This window comes from Amphiura filiformis, chromosome 19 (assembly GCF_039555335.1).
Source record: "Amphiura filiformis chromosome 19, Afil_fr2py, whole genome shotgun sequence".
Taxonomy (NCBI): domain Eukaryota; kingdom Metazoa; phylum Echinodermata; class Ophiuroidea; order Amphilepidida; family Amphiuridae; genus Amphiura; species Amphiura filiformis.
The window spans coordinates 867,654-885,099 of NC_092646.1; the positions used below are offsets into that span (position 1 = coordinate 867,654).

Here is a 17,446-nt window from a genome sequence, read left to right on the forward strand (position 1 = left end):
CACCGGGTAGGGAAAATTAAGGAAAATCGTGTTTTTTAATAATGTTACTTTTTTGTTATTATTTTGATGAAATAGGAATCACAAAATGTTCTGGTATATATGAACGGGCGGCCCCTCGGGCATAAACAACCGTTTAGTCATGAAAATATATGAATGAACCCCAAAGTTGCACCTACATATAATACAAAAAACACTCAGATATCATTACACAGATTTGTTTCCATTATACTGAACACAAAATCAGTACAATTTACTGCAACTTTCAAATCTTGGGTTACATTGATTTAAATGTACGCTGTGACGTCAATATCTAGTCAATTGCTACAAATGAAGTGTCAAAATAAATAAATGCTGCTTCCAACGCATTTTACAGATTTGTAATACAATCGCCCGTTTTTGAATAATGGCCATTATTTAAGGGGGGTTAGTAATATTGGTCTTACAATAATACTTGTTCGTATATGCTTGGATCTGTCATTTATTTGCATAAACTCCATAATGGCACCGGGATTAAGTTAGCTTTCATCAGAAGTACTCTATATGCTTGTAGACGAGGTTTTACGGTACGTGATCTCTTTGCATGAATGCTTTAAAGGGACAACATTTAGATTAAACATTAATTTTAAAGAATTCAATTTTCCAAAAATTGAGCTCAAAAAGAAACTTATAATTTTTCACAAGGTCATATCTTAAAATCCTGTCCATAAAACTGAACCAAAATTTTTCACAAGGTAGTATCTTAAAATCCTGTCCATAAAAATGAACCAAAATTGCACACAGGATTATTTCAATACTCTACTCTAAACGCTGGTCAGTAACCAAACAGTTGTCCAACTGACACAACGGCAAAATTCGCCCAATGATTGGGACCCAACACAAGAAAATTATAACCTGTGTACGGATCTTGTACGAATTCTATCAGATTTCTTTTGCTGGGTGCCGATTATTCGCCTGTGAATGTGGTCCAGGAAGCTGTTCCGTGTCAGTGCATTTTGCTGTTGTGTCAGTTGGACAACTGCTTGGATACTGACATGTTTTTAGAATAGAGTATTGAAGTAATCTTGTATGTAATTTTAGTTCATTTTTATGGACAGGATTTTAAGATACTACCTTGTGAAAAAATAAAAAGTTTCTTTTTTGAGCCCAGTTTATATTATTCCACCTTCCTTTAATGAAAGAGCCATGTGTAAAGTTGTAGAATATTTACAGTTGTCAGTATAACACTTATCATAAATGATAAAAGAAGAATCAATTGTGTAGCCAGCATTTTAAAAGCAGAGGCCCAAAATCGCAAATGTACCGACGACCTAAAAGATTTCGAAACGTTTTGAGAGGGTGTCCTCGAAAATCTTCAAGCCGTCCTGCTCCCAAAATGGATTTACCGCAAAAATTGGAGCGCAAAAAAAAAGGAGCGCGAAAAGTTGAATTAGTTGAATTGTTTCAATTCTATTCATGTGATGTACACGTACAGTCAACCTGTGCTTTTATTTCACGGCCAGCTTTAAAATATCTCTAGTTGGTATTCTATCCCACTTTTACCGAGGCCTGGATGAAAATATGCTTATTTTTTCTGTATCACGACGCATGATTCAGCCTGAGTGCAATCAAATTTTGACGTTCGCCATTATTGAATGTTTTCAAAGACACGCGCTGTAAATTCAATACGTTAGAATTGTTAGAAGGTTTTGTACAATTACAGCACCTCTTTAGACATTTTCGATGAGTAGAACTTAGGACAAACACCAACCATGGGCTCAAGCTTGAATTAGCTAAAGACATAAAATAATAAAAATGTCGAAACTTGGTAACGGGCTCGCCTTTAAATTCATTCATTGATTTGAAATGGAACATCAAACTATAAGTAAAACTTGGAAGCGAAAAGATGCAGAAAAATAATGTAATTATCATGGTTATGTAAGCCAGTCTCTTACGCGCTTTGATTTGCTTTTTAAAAGTGTTGTTTCGTTCTTTAAATACATTTGAGCTTGAAATGAGAAAGTACGCCATTTTGGTATAATGGATCATTATTAATGTTAAGGGAATTATATAGAGCATAAATAATTTACAAACCTCAAATATTTTAGCTCTCCCGCTGCCTCTTTCAACAGATTGACAGCTAATGGTGATGTTAAAAATGTCTTTTTCTGTCGTGAAATATGTCGTTAAAATCGGTGAAGCAACTATAAACCCTAAAACCCATGCAAGTATCGCCCAGTAAAATGAAACACGTTTAGTACGAGACTTACGGGAATGCACCCCATGAACTATCGCCGAATATCGCTCGCGACTCAAAGCGACTAATGAATATGCGCATGCACATTGACAAACAACCGGTGCATAGTTTCTAAGAGCGCATGGTATCCTGCCACTCATCCAACACGGGTGAATCTCATTCTCAAATTTGATAGGTCCAGTCACCATGATGTATAGAAGATCCGCAATTGTGAGGTTAATGATTAGAATGTTTGGAGCATTGCGCAGATGTCTGTTCTTCAAAATTATAATCAGCAGAGCAATATTTCCAAAAATTCCAAATACCAAAAAAATGACAAACATAACTAGTCGCCAAACATAGTCTTCTTGAATAGCACAGATGTCTTTTATGATATCCTTTATAAGATCATTGTGACGCAGTAGTTCTGTATCGTCCCAACTATGAACGGTAATATTTACATCAAACACGTTGCTATGCTTCGTCGCCATCATGGAATTACGGCCAATAAGATCCAAAGTGATCTTGGTCTTTAACGTTTTACTTATCTTTTCATCAGTAGTAAGTCTGCTGAATATCAGTCTATCTCACGCCGGAATTCCGTTAGAATGAGGCATTTGTCTGGAAACCATCAGCCACTAGTTGTCTCTTATGGGTATTCCGTAAGAACTGATAACATGGAAATGGAGAGTTAGAACTTGTTTTTGCATAAGATATATCACAACGGAGTGGTTAATTCTGTTTTGAAAATTACGAACATAGCAAATGCGAATAACACCATGCAGATTACGAGTCAAACGTAGTGTGCAATAAACTCGGTTTTCACCTAAAATCTAGTTATGTCCAGAAAAGACGAGCATCCATCGTTAAAATATGTCTTGATACGATGCAATGATAGAATCCTCTTTGTACGTGTCCTTTACCCAGCAGACGGATATCATTTTAGTTTTCATAAATTCAAATTAACTTCGACAGTTCGTTTTTTGTTCAACTACACTGTAACAGTGCGCCTTCTCTGTTGGATTTCACCAAAATGTTGCATATCGTGGCGGATCAAGATGAACAAACCGTGCAAAGAATGACGTGTGATACGCAATACTCCCACCAGTTCCATTTAAGTGAGAGCGATGTTGAGGAAACAACCAACGTAATGTATATCATGATATGGCGCTAAATTTACTCGATTTGTGGGTGTATTGAGTAAATAAATAATATCAACTCGTAATCGGCGGAAATTAATAGGCTTTACCACTACGCCGAAAAGTAGACACACGTTATGGTTAAGCAGTGGACTTCGGGTATATATATAAATGCGCATTTATAAATGCGCACGTGACATCTACAAGTCGCCATACCGTGTTCAACGATGTAAGGTACCCGGATGTGCACAAATTCCACACGCAAAAGTATTAGGCGAAAATGACAGGTTACAAGGAAAATTGGTTTTGCAAAATAGTGGCATTGATTGCAAAGGGCAAAATAATTTGACCCGAAACATAGACTCTTTATTTGGATTTTCCATTACGGAAAAAAAAAACATTTATGACGGAAAAGCTAGATATAGCTGATTTAAAAAGTTATATTTCATTATTTCCGTGCTAAATGGGCGTGGCAATTGGCCATATTGATGACGAAATGTGATTCTTACTGGCATTAAGGTCAGAACTGGGTAGCTGCCGATGATGTTATTTGATAATGTTTGCACGTAGGGAACTTAGGGGGCTGTCATTTCCTTCGGAAGGAAAGGGTCATGGAGTTATTTATTTGGGAGTCAAGATAAGTACCCCCCGTAGCGCCGCCAATGAACATAACTCTGACCCTAGTTTTAACTCTAATTATAACGTAAATTGAGGAAACTATAACTTTAGCCCTTTTCGGTATAATGACCCTCTCAAACTAATAGGCTAGATGTCCCCGCCCGACCTCCTCAATTCTATCTTACTCATTCGCTCGCAAATGGACAAAAAACAAATTCAAAATGTGTTTTTAAGCACCTTTTTGTGTCCCCCATGCTAAATCGGTAATCTGTACACCCTTTGTCACCCTTTGACGTACAATTTAGAGTATAAACACGTAGATGACTGTACATGATCTAATCATCCCGGCTGGAAGATGTTGAGGAAGACTCGTCTACTATACATCACGCTCATACGTAACATGACAATATGACGTACAATCACGTATGTGATGCATGGTTTGAGGTTTATTCCGCTAGTAAGTTAGATCGCGTCATACACATTATTGTCATGGTATATTGTAATTGTATACGTCAAATTTTGTTCAGTTTGATTCAACCGGCTTATAAAGTTTTACTTAACACGGAAGGGGAAAGTTAGCAAAAAACCAATTAATTTATGAGTGTAAAAGGGGGAGGGGTGGTTTTGGGGGGAAGGGGGGGGGGACAAATAATATTTATAAAATTATAAGTAAGGCGAGAAAGAGAGAAACCCTGTTCTACGGGCGAACGGACCTTTCAAGTAGGGTCGGTCGGTCGGTTGGTTTTTAAAAAATTTTAAATAACCCAAAAAAACACAAAAATCTGTAAATAAATTTCAATTTGAGAAAATACAAAAAAAAAAATTGTCCTGAAATTTCCGAAATTTGGGGTCGGCATTCATTTGTACAGGAAAAATTTGTTTCCCAATTTGTTCAAAATAGAACAGGGTTTTCGTTTTTCGTCGCATAAATAAATAAGTAAATAAATAAATAAATAAATAAATAAATAAATAAATAAATAAATAAATAAATAAATAAACATTAGTTATGTTTGTACATGGGGGTGCTGTGCAATAATCATGATCCTTTGATATCCATGATTTATCCTTGCAAATTTATAGCATCGAACCTCCAGCCAATGTTCCTTGCCAGTGCTAGCCACGAAACAAGGTCACAACTGTAGCCACTCCTTCAATGGTCGCCATTTCAGTGATTGACAGTGATGTAATGCAAATATGGCGCATTATCTGGTCACGTGCGCATTTATAAAAGCGCATTTATATATACAACCGAAGTCTACTGTTAAGAGTGGTATAGTTGATCTGCCTGGTCTAGCCTATATTGTGCGTGTTAAAGAAAATTAAAAATTTGAAATATTTCTGACGAAATGTCACAAGACATTTCTCCAAATAAATTATATTGATATCAATCCGCGATGTTATAAGGCCCGCCGATTACGTGCTGATCAAACTATAGTATTATAAGGCCAAAGAAAAAATTCCACCCCACACCCCTCCTCACTTTCTGGGAATAGGTTATATTTTGCTTATGATTGTACCATTTTCATATTAAATTTTAAGTTTTTAATACTTAACTAATAAGTTAATGCTGATAAACATGTTTATAGTCAGCACGAATCACTTGCAAGTGTTTTAGGGGAACCCCACATAGTCGTAATTTTAAAAAAGCCTCATCGTTTTCCTGGCAGATGCTGAAAACTGCTAGTATTGTCCATTTTACGTGGAAACTGCTGTATTTTCTCAATTTAGCAAAACAAAACAAACAAACAACAACACTTTTCCCAAAGAGGTGGGGACATGAAACGATTTTTAACATTTTAAATGGCCTATTATATATGCGAGAAAATAGCGTCACGTGTTCGCGTTTGTTACCCTTTTACATTTAACATTGATACCGTGATTGCATACAATATCAAGAATACAATCACGTTAATATCAATAAACAATCCCATCATAAACATCTCAAAAAAAGTAACTAACCCCTCTTAAATAATGACCATTATTCAATAATGGTCGATTGTATTACAAATCTGTAAAATGCGTTGGAAGCAGAATTTATTCCTGCACATTTTGACACCTCATTTGTAGCTACTGACTAAATATTGACGTCACAACGTACATTTAAATCAATGTAACCCAAGATTTGAAAGTTGCAGTAAGTTGTATTGATTTTGTATTCAGTATAATGGAAGAAAGTCTGTGTAATGATATCTGAGTATTTTTGTATTGCATATAAATGCAACTTTTAAATCTGGACCCCACTACATTAAATTGACCGGTGTTTCATTGTTTTCTGACCTATCGTATCAAATGAGGTGTCAAAATGCGCAGAAATAAATTCTGCTTCCAACGCATTTTACAGATTATAAATAATGGCCATAATATTTAAGGGGGGTTAGCTACTTTTTTGAGATGCTTATTTGTTTCCTCTAGTTTCAATCAAAATTGCATTTTGCTGTGTTGAATATGAATATTATTTTTTCACGAAATTGGCATCAGGAGAAAAAAGCAATGACTGGAAATATGATATCAATTACTAAATTGTTCAGAAATCTTTTTTTTGTAAGCTTCGCATTAGTGCACACAATTTGATGATTTATAATTTTCCTTGTTTTTTATAACAAGGAAATGTAAAGTAGGTAATGGGGCAACGCATCCTGCAAAAGAACTAATAAACACAAAGGGGGACGATTTCTTGCTATAAGAGGAAACTGAATATAATTAATAAGAAAGAAAGAACAGGTTACCGACCCAAAGTGTTTAAATTAAACAAGACAACAAATTAACACAAATCCCAACTGGCACACAACACAACTTGAAAAAAGCAAGGGAATGTGCCGGCATGGGATTCGAACTCACGACCTTCCGATTACCAGACGGACGTTCTATCCATTAAGCTACCAGCTCCCACTGATAAACGGTGGTTAAAACTTGGTTGTCATTTACAAACTAAACGAATAGAGTAATCAAAGTAATAAAATAATTCCAATTTTAGTGGAAAATATGATATTTATCTCTGTTGTTTCTTTAAAGCTTAGTGAAAGTTTCCTGACACTAAAGAGACAGCTGGGATTGGCCAAAATGTCATAATGTGTCTACTATAACTATTTCTAACTATTCGGCAGCGTAGAAAGCTTGTAATGTAATGCGGTTTACGGGTTTAACGGGTAGCAAACTGTCCCTCCGGTGATGCTTTCCCAGTTAATGTTGGATTCTTAAAATAGTAGGTTCCGCACTCGTTTTCACGGACTTTGTTTTGTGATAGTGCCTTGAGTGAAAGTCTGTATGCTTATACAAAGTTTTATATTACCAAACAAATTCCTCAATTAACCCATTTATGCACACCTTGTTTGTTACCCTACTTATTAGTGTTGTTCTGTTGATATCGAACTTTGAGCTAATATCGACTACAGCTCAAATACACTTTATTGAAGGTGTTGAGCTAGAAAATATCAACCATAAAAGGCTATGAGTTAGCGACCTATTTTTCCATCGTAGTTTTCATTGGTTAAACTTCTTCGACCTATTTTTCCATCGTAGTTTTCATTGGTTAAACTTCTTTGGATTCCTGTTGGTACCATTCTGCTATATCCACATCCTCCTTGCGGTAAGCAAGACAGCAAAAGCAGCACATCGTAATCGTACTCTTGAAAATATATAGAGCTTCGAATGACAGTGAATATTTTTGCACTTGTGTTCACGGACTTTTTTTGGAGACAGTGCCTTGGGCGAAAGTCTGTATGCTTATACAAAGTGGTGTCTTGACCGTTTCGTCTGTGGTTTATACCGGGACTGTTTTATTAAATATCAGATTTTGTTGTACAAGTCCAGAAATTTACTTACGATTTAGACGTTTCATCTTCCATGTTCGTGGGGAAGATTTCATCGGCAATGCGCCGATACAGCCGCTGCACCACCTCTGGTCCTTCTACTCTCATCCCCAGGGTGTGAAGTTGTTTGCAGTTGCTGATTGTATACATGACTCAAAGAATAAGTTCCTTCGTCGCGATCTTTCTTCTTCTGTCGACCATTACATTTGCTCCAGCACTCACATGTCAACGGTCACGCAGAGGTCATAGGGGTCAAAAACGTGATTTCAACTAAAAATGCATCTTCTCCCACAACTTACGTAGGACAGTAACGCCACTAGCACACATGCATTGATATTACCCAGTGTCTATGTGGTGTACACAGATTTGGGGTCAAAGGTCATTAAGGGGTCACTTCCGGTATAAAACGAAATATCTTCAAAAAAATTTTATTAGCTAAACCAAATATAGGGCAGTAACGGTATGTTCACATATGAGTTGCAGATACCTAGTGTATATGTGATATTTTTTATATGTGGTCAAAGGTCATTAAGGGGTCACTTTCGGTATAAAACGAAATAACCTTTAAAATGCATCTTCTCCCACAAATTACGCAGGACAGTGACGCCACTTGCACACATGTATTGTAATTACCTAGTGTCTATGGGGTGTACACAGATTTGGGGTCAAGGGTCATTAAGGGGTCACTTCCGGTATAAAACGAAATATCTTCAAAAAATTTTATTAGCTAAGAAAAACGTAGGACAGTAACGGTATATGCACACATAAATTGTGGTTGCCCAGTGTATATGTGGCATTTTTTAATTTGGGGTCAAAGGTCATTAAGGGGTCATTTCCGGTATTAAAACGAAATACTTATAAAATGCATCTTCTTCCACAAAAACTGAGACGAAAAACCTTCAAAATGCCCCTTCTGCCACAAATAACATGGCATAGTGACGTGCCACGTGCAAATGTGCATTGACATTAGCCAATGTCTATGGGGCTTTCATATATTTTGGGGTCAAAGGTCATTAAGGGGTCACAACACGGCTGTGTTCGTGGTCTTAGACCACAGCTAAGTCTAGTGGCATTCTCATTTTGAAATGATTACTTTCCTGTATCTGGTAATTAATTTATCAAGTGTTTTCATGAGATTCCTCAATTAACCCATTTGCGTACACGTTTCGTCTGAGGTTTATGCATGGACAATTTTATATTAGCAATAACATTCCTCAATTAATCCATTTATGTACCTTGGCATTGACTGTAAGTGATCGACTGAGTCTAGTCGGACACAAATGTATTCAGACGAAAGCAAACTAACTTTTCCAATACATCAATCAATTAATCAAATTAATCAATTTAACTTTTGAGCGATGAAAATAATATAAATCAATTTTGACATAAGCTGATACACAGGAAACATGAATGTTAATGTCATTTCTGCTGGGATTTGAAATGAGAACACACAATAACTACAAATCTTCTTTTCTTCGATATAATCACGAATCAGAAATGTATCACATGTCATGAGAGGGTGTCATGATATAGGGATTTACTTTGAGGAAATTGAACGAAAGTTAAAAATAAAGAACGTTAAAAAGGGAATTGAAAACAGAATTTTAGTCATGCATAATCCTTCCGCAGCATCGTTTTTGTGACTTCTGGTAATTCTTAGCGAACATGAATAACTATTATATGGCGATTTCTTTATGTAAGTAGCTTTTATTGGAAAACAGTTTCATTATACATTTCTAATAAAGTTCGGTATTCGTATTGTATAGCTCTGATTCGATTGCCATTTCACGTTTAAAATAATTTTCATCTACAATTCCATCTCGACTACTATGCAGAGCAGGGTTTACTTTAACGCACAAATCACGCATATCTACGCGTTCACGCACTTCCTGTACTCCTTAATACAAAGTTCAATGAACCATGGGATCATGACCGTAAAAGGAAGGAGAAAATTTTCGGTCCGTATTACCCCTTCTCGTATTTGTTTAGATTCTTGAGTTTCCTGCCATTGAGCAATGTGTTATACCCCTTCAGAGATAAAATTGAATATACCCCTTTCTGCAAAATGCTTAAAGAAAACCCTGATGCAGAGATGAATGATAGTGTACAAAATCTTAATGTACTTCAAGTAAAATTCTGACCACAAATGCACTGAGTCTGTCAGTCACTTAATCAGTCAAAATGCAGTATCTTTGTTTGTTTGTTTTTGGTTATTTTTTGTTTTTTTTGTTTTGAAAGCAGACTAAAAAAACACATTTATCCCCATGAGATTTAGAAAACGATGTGTTGAAATATATGACAATGAGATAAACTGTGTGCTACAAAAGAAATGTGATATACGATACTAAAAGATCCACAACGAAAGATTTGTTACCAGTGTCTCAAAATGGTGGTTTTTAGTCTTATTAATGATGCTTTAATATGTATATTTTAAAACACTTGAGCTTGTATATAGTGTTATATTAAAAAAGTAATCTGTAGGCCCTGTCTTATAACAACATGTAGTATATAATATTACATTGTTTTTATGCGTGTGTGATACCCAAGAAGTATATCTACACCCTAGCAAAACAATACCATAATCTTGTTCATGTAATCTTGCATTACTAATTCAATACAATAATATTTGAATACGAAATAACTCAATTGAGAAAGACCTCACTCAGCTCTCATTTGCTTTTTTAATTTAACCAATTTGATCCTTTGATATTGACATTTAAGTATAGGTTATTCTAGGACATTCCTTATGTAAAGATGCAATTTGAGCAGTCTTTGAGGTTACTACCTCAAACAATTGGACATTAAAACATTTTATTGCTAAGGATATAGATTATTCTGGGACATCCTGTAGAAAGTTGAACCACGAATTTGAGTAGTCTTTCATCATTCTAGCTTTAGTGTTGAGCAATTATTTTTCAGAGTGTGCTGGGAATGTGTATGCAAAGATATAATGTGCTTTACATTCTATTTTACTTTAATTACTTATAACAACGGTTTAATTCTTTCCATTATGTTGAATAATGATAACTGAGTACCAGTACCTAATCCAGTTAGGAAACCTTGAAAGTTGATGTCTGTTACTTTATTCTTCAAAATTGATCATGCATCCTTGCTAAGGGATTTTAATCCACTTGTCCCGCACTTGCATCTTTAATTACAACTCTTCTTTTCTTCGCAAATCAGAAATGTACCACATGTAATGAGAGGAATGTACATGATCTAGGGACTTACTTACGGAACAGTTGGAGGAAATTCTATGAAAGTTAAAAATAACTTTTAAAAGAAAATCAAAAAAAGAGTTTCAATCATGCATAATTATTCCGCAGCATCATTTTTGTGGCTTCGGGTAATTCTTAGCAAACAAGAATAACTCTCATTGAGATTTCTTTATGTGGTTGTTTCTGCAAGTAGGGTCCCAGTGGATTTTGGTGTCCCTATTGCATAATGATGTATTTTGAAATCCAGATTATTCAGTGAAAAACAATTCTAAGCTTAGTTTTAGGGTGAAGGAATACTTGAAGTACTCCTATCGTTCAATTGGAAAAAAATATGCTGAAATACATGACGTTGATGTTTTAAGCTGTAAAATAAATGTATAACAATAGGCATCGATTCACTAGCATTCTGAATGCGTGCTGGATATAAATACGAAGTTGATTATCAAATAAACTTTTGGTCGATGAAATATAAATCAATTTTGACACAAGCTGATACCCAAGAAACATAAATGTTAATGTCATTTCTGCTGGGATTTGAAATGAGAACACACAATAATTACAACTCTTGTTTTCTTCGATATAATCACGAATCAGAGATATACCACATGTAATGAGAGGAATATACGTGATCTGGGACTTGCTTACGGAACTGTTGGAGGAAATTGAATAAGAGTTAAAAAGAAAGAAATTTAAAAAGAAAATCGAAAAAAGAATTTTAATTATGCATAATTATCCCGCAGCATCATTGTTGTGGCTTCAGGTAATTCTTAGCAAACAAGAATAACTCTCATGGAGCTTTCTTTATGTATGTAAGGTGGGGTTTTTTTTTTGGGGGGGGACAGTTTCATTATGTAATATCATTTCATTTCTAATAAAGTTGGTAGAATAATTTTGTTTTCTAATTTTCCTTTTCAACATAAAAATGATGTCGTTCGTGTTCAAAATACGCTGACTAAAATAGGAGTTCAAGCCAATTTTTGGCGGTGCTTAGCGGCAACATTGGCTTTCATACTGGTCATGATCCTGTACCATAAAACCCATAACCCGTACATAAATCTGTTTCTTTGTCCTTCACTGAAAAGGTAAATCTGTCCTTACTTACATTTCCTTTTTAATTTCTTCCATTCCTTCTTTCGTTATAATTTGTTCCCATTTATATATTTGCTACTTAGTTTTTGATTTCCCGTTTCCAATGTTATTTGTTTATCTAATCCCGTTCCCATTATTTTTAGGTGCGATGGGCACCTCATGCGTTACCCCTATCATTTAGTTTTTTTTCGATTCGTTCGTTACAATCGCTCACTCGCTGTATTTGCTGGTTTTATACTGTCATGCGACTTGTCGCAGAGCGGCATGACGCACGCGTATTGCATTCAAACGGACACGCCATGCCGGAGTGGCAAGACTCTGAACTAAGGATGTCAACAAAACACGTACCGTAACAAAGAAGCAACGCGTCGGCGCACACGCGACGTGACACGCACGCACGGGGACGCAAATCGCCCACGCGCTTTGCCTGTGTAGTCGGTATAATGGTGGTTTTTTTTTAAAGCTTTTATTAAGATCATTCATGTAGAAACAAAAAAATAACGTGTTTCTGCTGCGTTTATGTTTGAGGTGATACACCTAATATTAGAGATTTTGCGAATTTTACGTGAAACGCGAAACCTGAACGGTAACTGCATTTTACGCTAGTCTAAAATTAGTTACGAGGGTCATTCAAATATTTCTACCTCCATCATCACATCTCTGTTATCTTACGTGCCAGGGAGTTGAATTACCCATTATACTCTTAAATCTGGGGTACAAAATAAAAGTTATTGAAAATGTGATGTTTGCTTGTTAAGATATGTTGGTTAAAGCGAATACAGATTTGGTACATCGGAAACGGTTAAAAACTGAAGCCAAAAGTTTAGTAAGCATCATATTGTATCTTTGGATAATATTTATTTGGATAAGATATGGTTGTCAAACTGCTTACTCAGAATAGATATTTGCGCTCCCTGGGACTTCAAAACAAAATGTTTTATATGAGAAGAAAACATCGAACGGTTCAACAGACACACAGACACAAAACAGACTTTAACTTATGAACCAATTAATATGACTTGAACCAAGTCACCCGATCGAAGTCAACAGCATGTTGTGCAAAACACATGATACGCAGTAAAACTGTACTATATGCAAACATTAGATATTAATTAAAGCAAATTAAGGGATCTGGAAATGAGCGTTTTGAGCGTTTCGACAGTATTTTTTTGTGGGACATGAGAGTACATCAGACATATCGAATTGCATTCTGAAACGAAGAATGTCTTTCTGATATCAAATATTTTTCATTTTTTGAAATTCACGATATAATGCAAATTTTATGACAAATTATTGAAATTTGATTTATAAAGTTTACTTCGAGTACTGTTAAATATCAAAAATATCAATTTTTAATCATTTGCCATAAAATGTGTATTACATTGCGAATTTCAAAAAATCTAAATTATTTGATATCAGGACATTCTTCTTATTCAGAATGCCGATTGTCTGATGTGCCACAATAAATACTGTCCAAACGTTCATACCCCATTCCTTAAAGCAATTTAATCATTTTCAGAAAATAAATCTGTAATGATTTCTACAAAAGGTGAAAGCAAAATTAACCTTGCTTTTCAGACCGTTTTCCACGTACCAAATCTGTATTCACTTTAACTAACACATCTTAACAACCAAAAATCACATTTTGATCAAATAACTTTAATTTGTAGCCTAGGTTTAAAAGTATTATCATGACTAATTTCAATATCCTGACATGTAAGATAACAAAGATGTGATAATGGAGGTAGAACGGTTTGAATGACCCTCGTAGTATGCTCTCTAGATGGTGAAACCTATTGTGAACTGGTCAATCGCGGAATTCCCGTGTGGCGTTCACGTTGCAAATAACAAATTATGACGATCTAAAATGACAAAAAGAGCATCAAAAATGTAACAAAATCCCATGTTTGTCATGCTATGAAGCGATTTAAAGTTACAAAATTGAACAATGAAGGTCCGTCATGTAATAAAATACATTTTTTTTAAAATTTGATCTAGTATAAATGAGATGAGGTGAATAGATTGCGAAATGGGTCGACGTGATTTCGAACGGGCAGATTGTCTATTCATTTGTGTGTGGAGGATGCCGTCCAAAACCACACTTTGTGAAAAGACGTTTCTGGCGAGAACGTATCGTCTTACGGTATAGTGCTGCTTGAATTGACTGCTTTGGACAGGCAACAGCACTTACGGTATTTCATTGCGTTTAAATGTCGCGTTATGTAAAAAAAGTCGTGTTTTTTTTAAAAATATATATGTAACACGATCTGGTCCATGGTGGTCAAAGGCAGCAAATTTGAGCCTGAGATAAAGGCAAAAATATGGATAAGAAAATAGATATCACTACACTTCAGAACTTTAGAACCATGTATACCAGGGGCCTACACCTTTGGTGATTTATGTATACCTTAATGTTTGTATAAGTAATAATCACAGTATTACTCAATTTTCAAAAATGCCTCCTTTGACCTCCATGGACCAGATCGTGTCCCATATTATGTTAGAATGTTTCGCAGCAAGTTGTTTTGAATGTTATTAAAACTTTGTTACACCATTTATATAACTTTTAACCCAACATTTAACGTTTTCTGTCAAATTAAATGTTTTGTGTTTGATGGGTAGCAATTATTGGACTACTATTATCTATTTTAATATTTTAGTATATGGCGCTGTGTTGTGATATTTGAATTAACAGTTTGACTTGCAACATTATCCGAACCAATGTTTATGGCATCCTTACACGAGTTACACTAACAATAGCCATGGAGTGACTAGCGTTCTGAGTGGATAAGCTGTTGCATTTTGCAATGTAAAGAAACGTACTTGATTTCGCTTGAGTTACATTTTTTTATTTATGTCTAAATTAAAGTCACTATTACTCGTACTACTACATCATCATAATGGGAGTTACTATTTTGAAAGATAATATCCAATTTATATCCAAGTACTCAGCTTTCGAATCTGGTGGTCTGTAAACAGTACCAAGAAGGATAGGCTTGGTATGGGACACATTTATCCATAAAGCATAAACATCATCAGAACAATTTCGTAAATTAGAATTTTCTTTAAAAATAATACCATTTGTAACATAACACAACAAAGCACTATGCTGCATAGTTCCGTCAAGCCTGCTTATATTGTAACCATAGATTTTAATCTCATTATCATTAATAGTATTACCAACCAAGTTTCACTGCGACATATCAATATCACTGTCAATTAAAATTTTATATGACCGTTCGAAGACTAATATTAAAGGAAGTCTCCAGCAATCACAACATTATGCCTTAGGCCTATATGTAAGAAAAATAATTATCAAGCACGAATCACGAGGTTTTGAGAGCCGACTGTTTTCATGTTTTTATTCGTTTTTATGGTCAATATCAGGGATTTTTTTAAATAAAAGCTTGTGATTTGTAATTGATAATTATTTTTCTAACATATAGACGAATCCAATTTCACGCATTCCTACACCTCAATGGCAGCCATAACTGGATCCCCCTAGGTCTATCCCAGCTAAAATGTGAAATGATGTGGCCTTGGCGCGGATATTAAACTGCATTCCATCACCCGTGTTACACGTAGACAAAAGAATGATGAAAGTTTACAACACAATACAATTCAACATCGATTTTTAAGCAGATTTAATCCACCCAATTGGGCAGTAACAACACCCAGTTTGGTGCAGACGGGACCCAGTAATGGTCGACTAAATTCTGACCATCACTTGGCTCGTTAGATTCGTCTATAAGGCATAATTTTATGTTTGGCGGAGACTCCCTTTAACATTATAAACATGCGCTATTTGAAAACCTTCTGATACAGGACAATCAAAATCAATAAATGTTTCCTTGAAGGGAAGTTCATCATTATTCTGAAAAAAAAAACCATTTGTCACAAAAACAGTTACGAGTTGTTTACAATACATTTCACATGAAAGTCAAGTTCACAGTTTTTAAATACTATATGTAATAATAGTTCTTAATTTTACAAAGACAACTGCCACGCACATCAAATTTGTGTGAATTTGTCTGCATAAATCAGACGTATTGCACTCACTTGACGCCATCTTGGTAAGTTGATCAGTATAATTTTGTTGATATTTGAAAAAACAAAAATGTGGTCACAGAGTCATCAAAGAAAAGTGTTACTAAATACTATCTCAGCGCATCTAATTACTATTATGGCCGTTAAAGGCCCGGTCACACTATGACGAATAGGGGTGAACGGCAAGCGACGTTAAGCTGCGAATTGCAATTTTGAATTTACAGTAACTCATCGTGTGTTGCTGTTAGTTGTCGCTGACGAATCCGTTAGCGACCGCAGACGGCCAAAATTATTCGTCGCGTTCGTCGGCAAATTTTCAACATGTTGAAAATTTTATGACGGCAAAAGAAGTAGTTGTGATTCCGTTCAGATTTCGTTGGAGACCGCAACCCTAATTTCTTTGACGTTTCTATATCGTGCGAAGCCGTCTTTAGTCGTTTTGAGGTCGTCACAATTTCGTTGGTAGTCGTTGTCAACGACCATTGACGAAAAAACAACGGCAAGTGACGTCACATCTCGAACCCTGACGACACATTGCGGCAAATAACGAAATTCTAACGATCTTGGTGCGACAGTGACTTGCGAATTTTGTGCGGAGGGTGACGGATGTTGACTGTTGATGGCGGGTCGTTTGGGCGGCGCTTAAGGGACAATATTCCTAACAGCTCCCCATTTCACCCCTGGGTAGAGAGAGGCAAGTGAGGTAAAGCGCCTTGCCCAAGTGCACAACACGATGGTACCGCCAGGGCGCGTACTGACAACACTCCGATTGCGAGGTAGAGCATTACCGCTTCGCCACCGTGCCCGCATCATCATCGCCGCAATCCACAGTCATCTGCCGTTCCTTGCCGCAAGCAAATCCACTGCCAGCCGTCTGACCTCGTTGCTTGTTGTCAGGCTCCGTCGAGACATCGTCACTCGCCGCCCAGACAACGTCCGGGTTTGGTCGCTAGTCTCCGTTTCTTGCAGCAGCCTTTCGTCCCTTGCCGTCGTGTTGTCGCTGAAGGTCGTTCCCACTCGTCAGCGAATCTTGTTCTTCCTCTTTTTGTCGTAGCTTTGCCGTCAACATTTTGTGATTTTCACGTTCGTCACCTTTCGTTGGTTATCGTCCGTCATAGTGTGACCGGGCCTTAGACATTCGTCCCCATTGCACTAAATGGGTTGATTCAAAATGATCATGGTATCCGATGTTCTACAGCTTTTTATAAAAAATATCACAGGAAAACACCAAAATTGAAAAGAAATGGGATTTCAAATTTAACTTTGGAATTTGAAAAGTATAAATCACGTTGGGTCTAAGGCTGTGCTAACGCT

The 17,446-nt window shown here is 36.1% G+C and overlaps 1 protein-coding gene across 1 annotated transcript; it reads right to left on the minus strand.

Moving 5' to 3' along the window:
• Window positions 1-1,575: 1,575 nt before the first annotated feature.
• LOC140141666 (gastrin-releasing peptide receptor-like) lies at window positions 1,576-2,703 on the minus strand. The gene has a single exon (XM_072163578.1). It carries the CDS (start codon window positions 2,701-2,703, stop codon window positions 1,576-1,578), a length of 1,128 nt encoding a protein of 375 aa, XP_072019679.1.
• Between the last annotated feature and the right edge of the window lie 14,743 nt (window positions 2,704-17,446).

What these genes read in the sequence shown, in the direction of transcription:
- LOC140141666 (XM_072163578.1), bottom strand. Translation starts at nt 2,703, where the DNA reads ATGGCGACGAAGCATAGCAACGTGTTTGATGTAAATATTACCGTTCAT.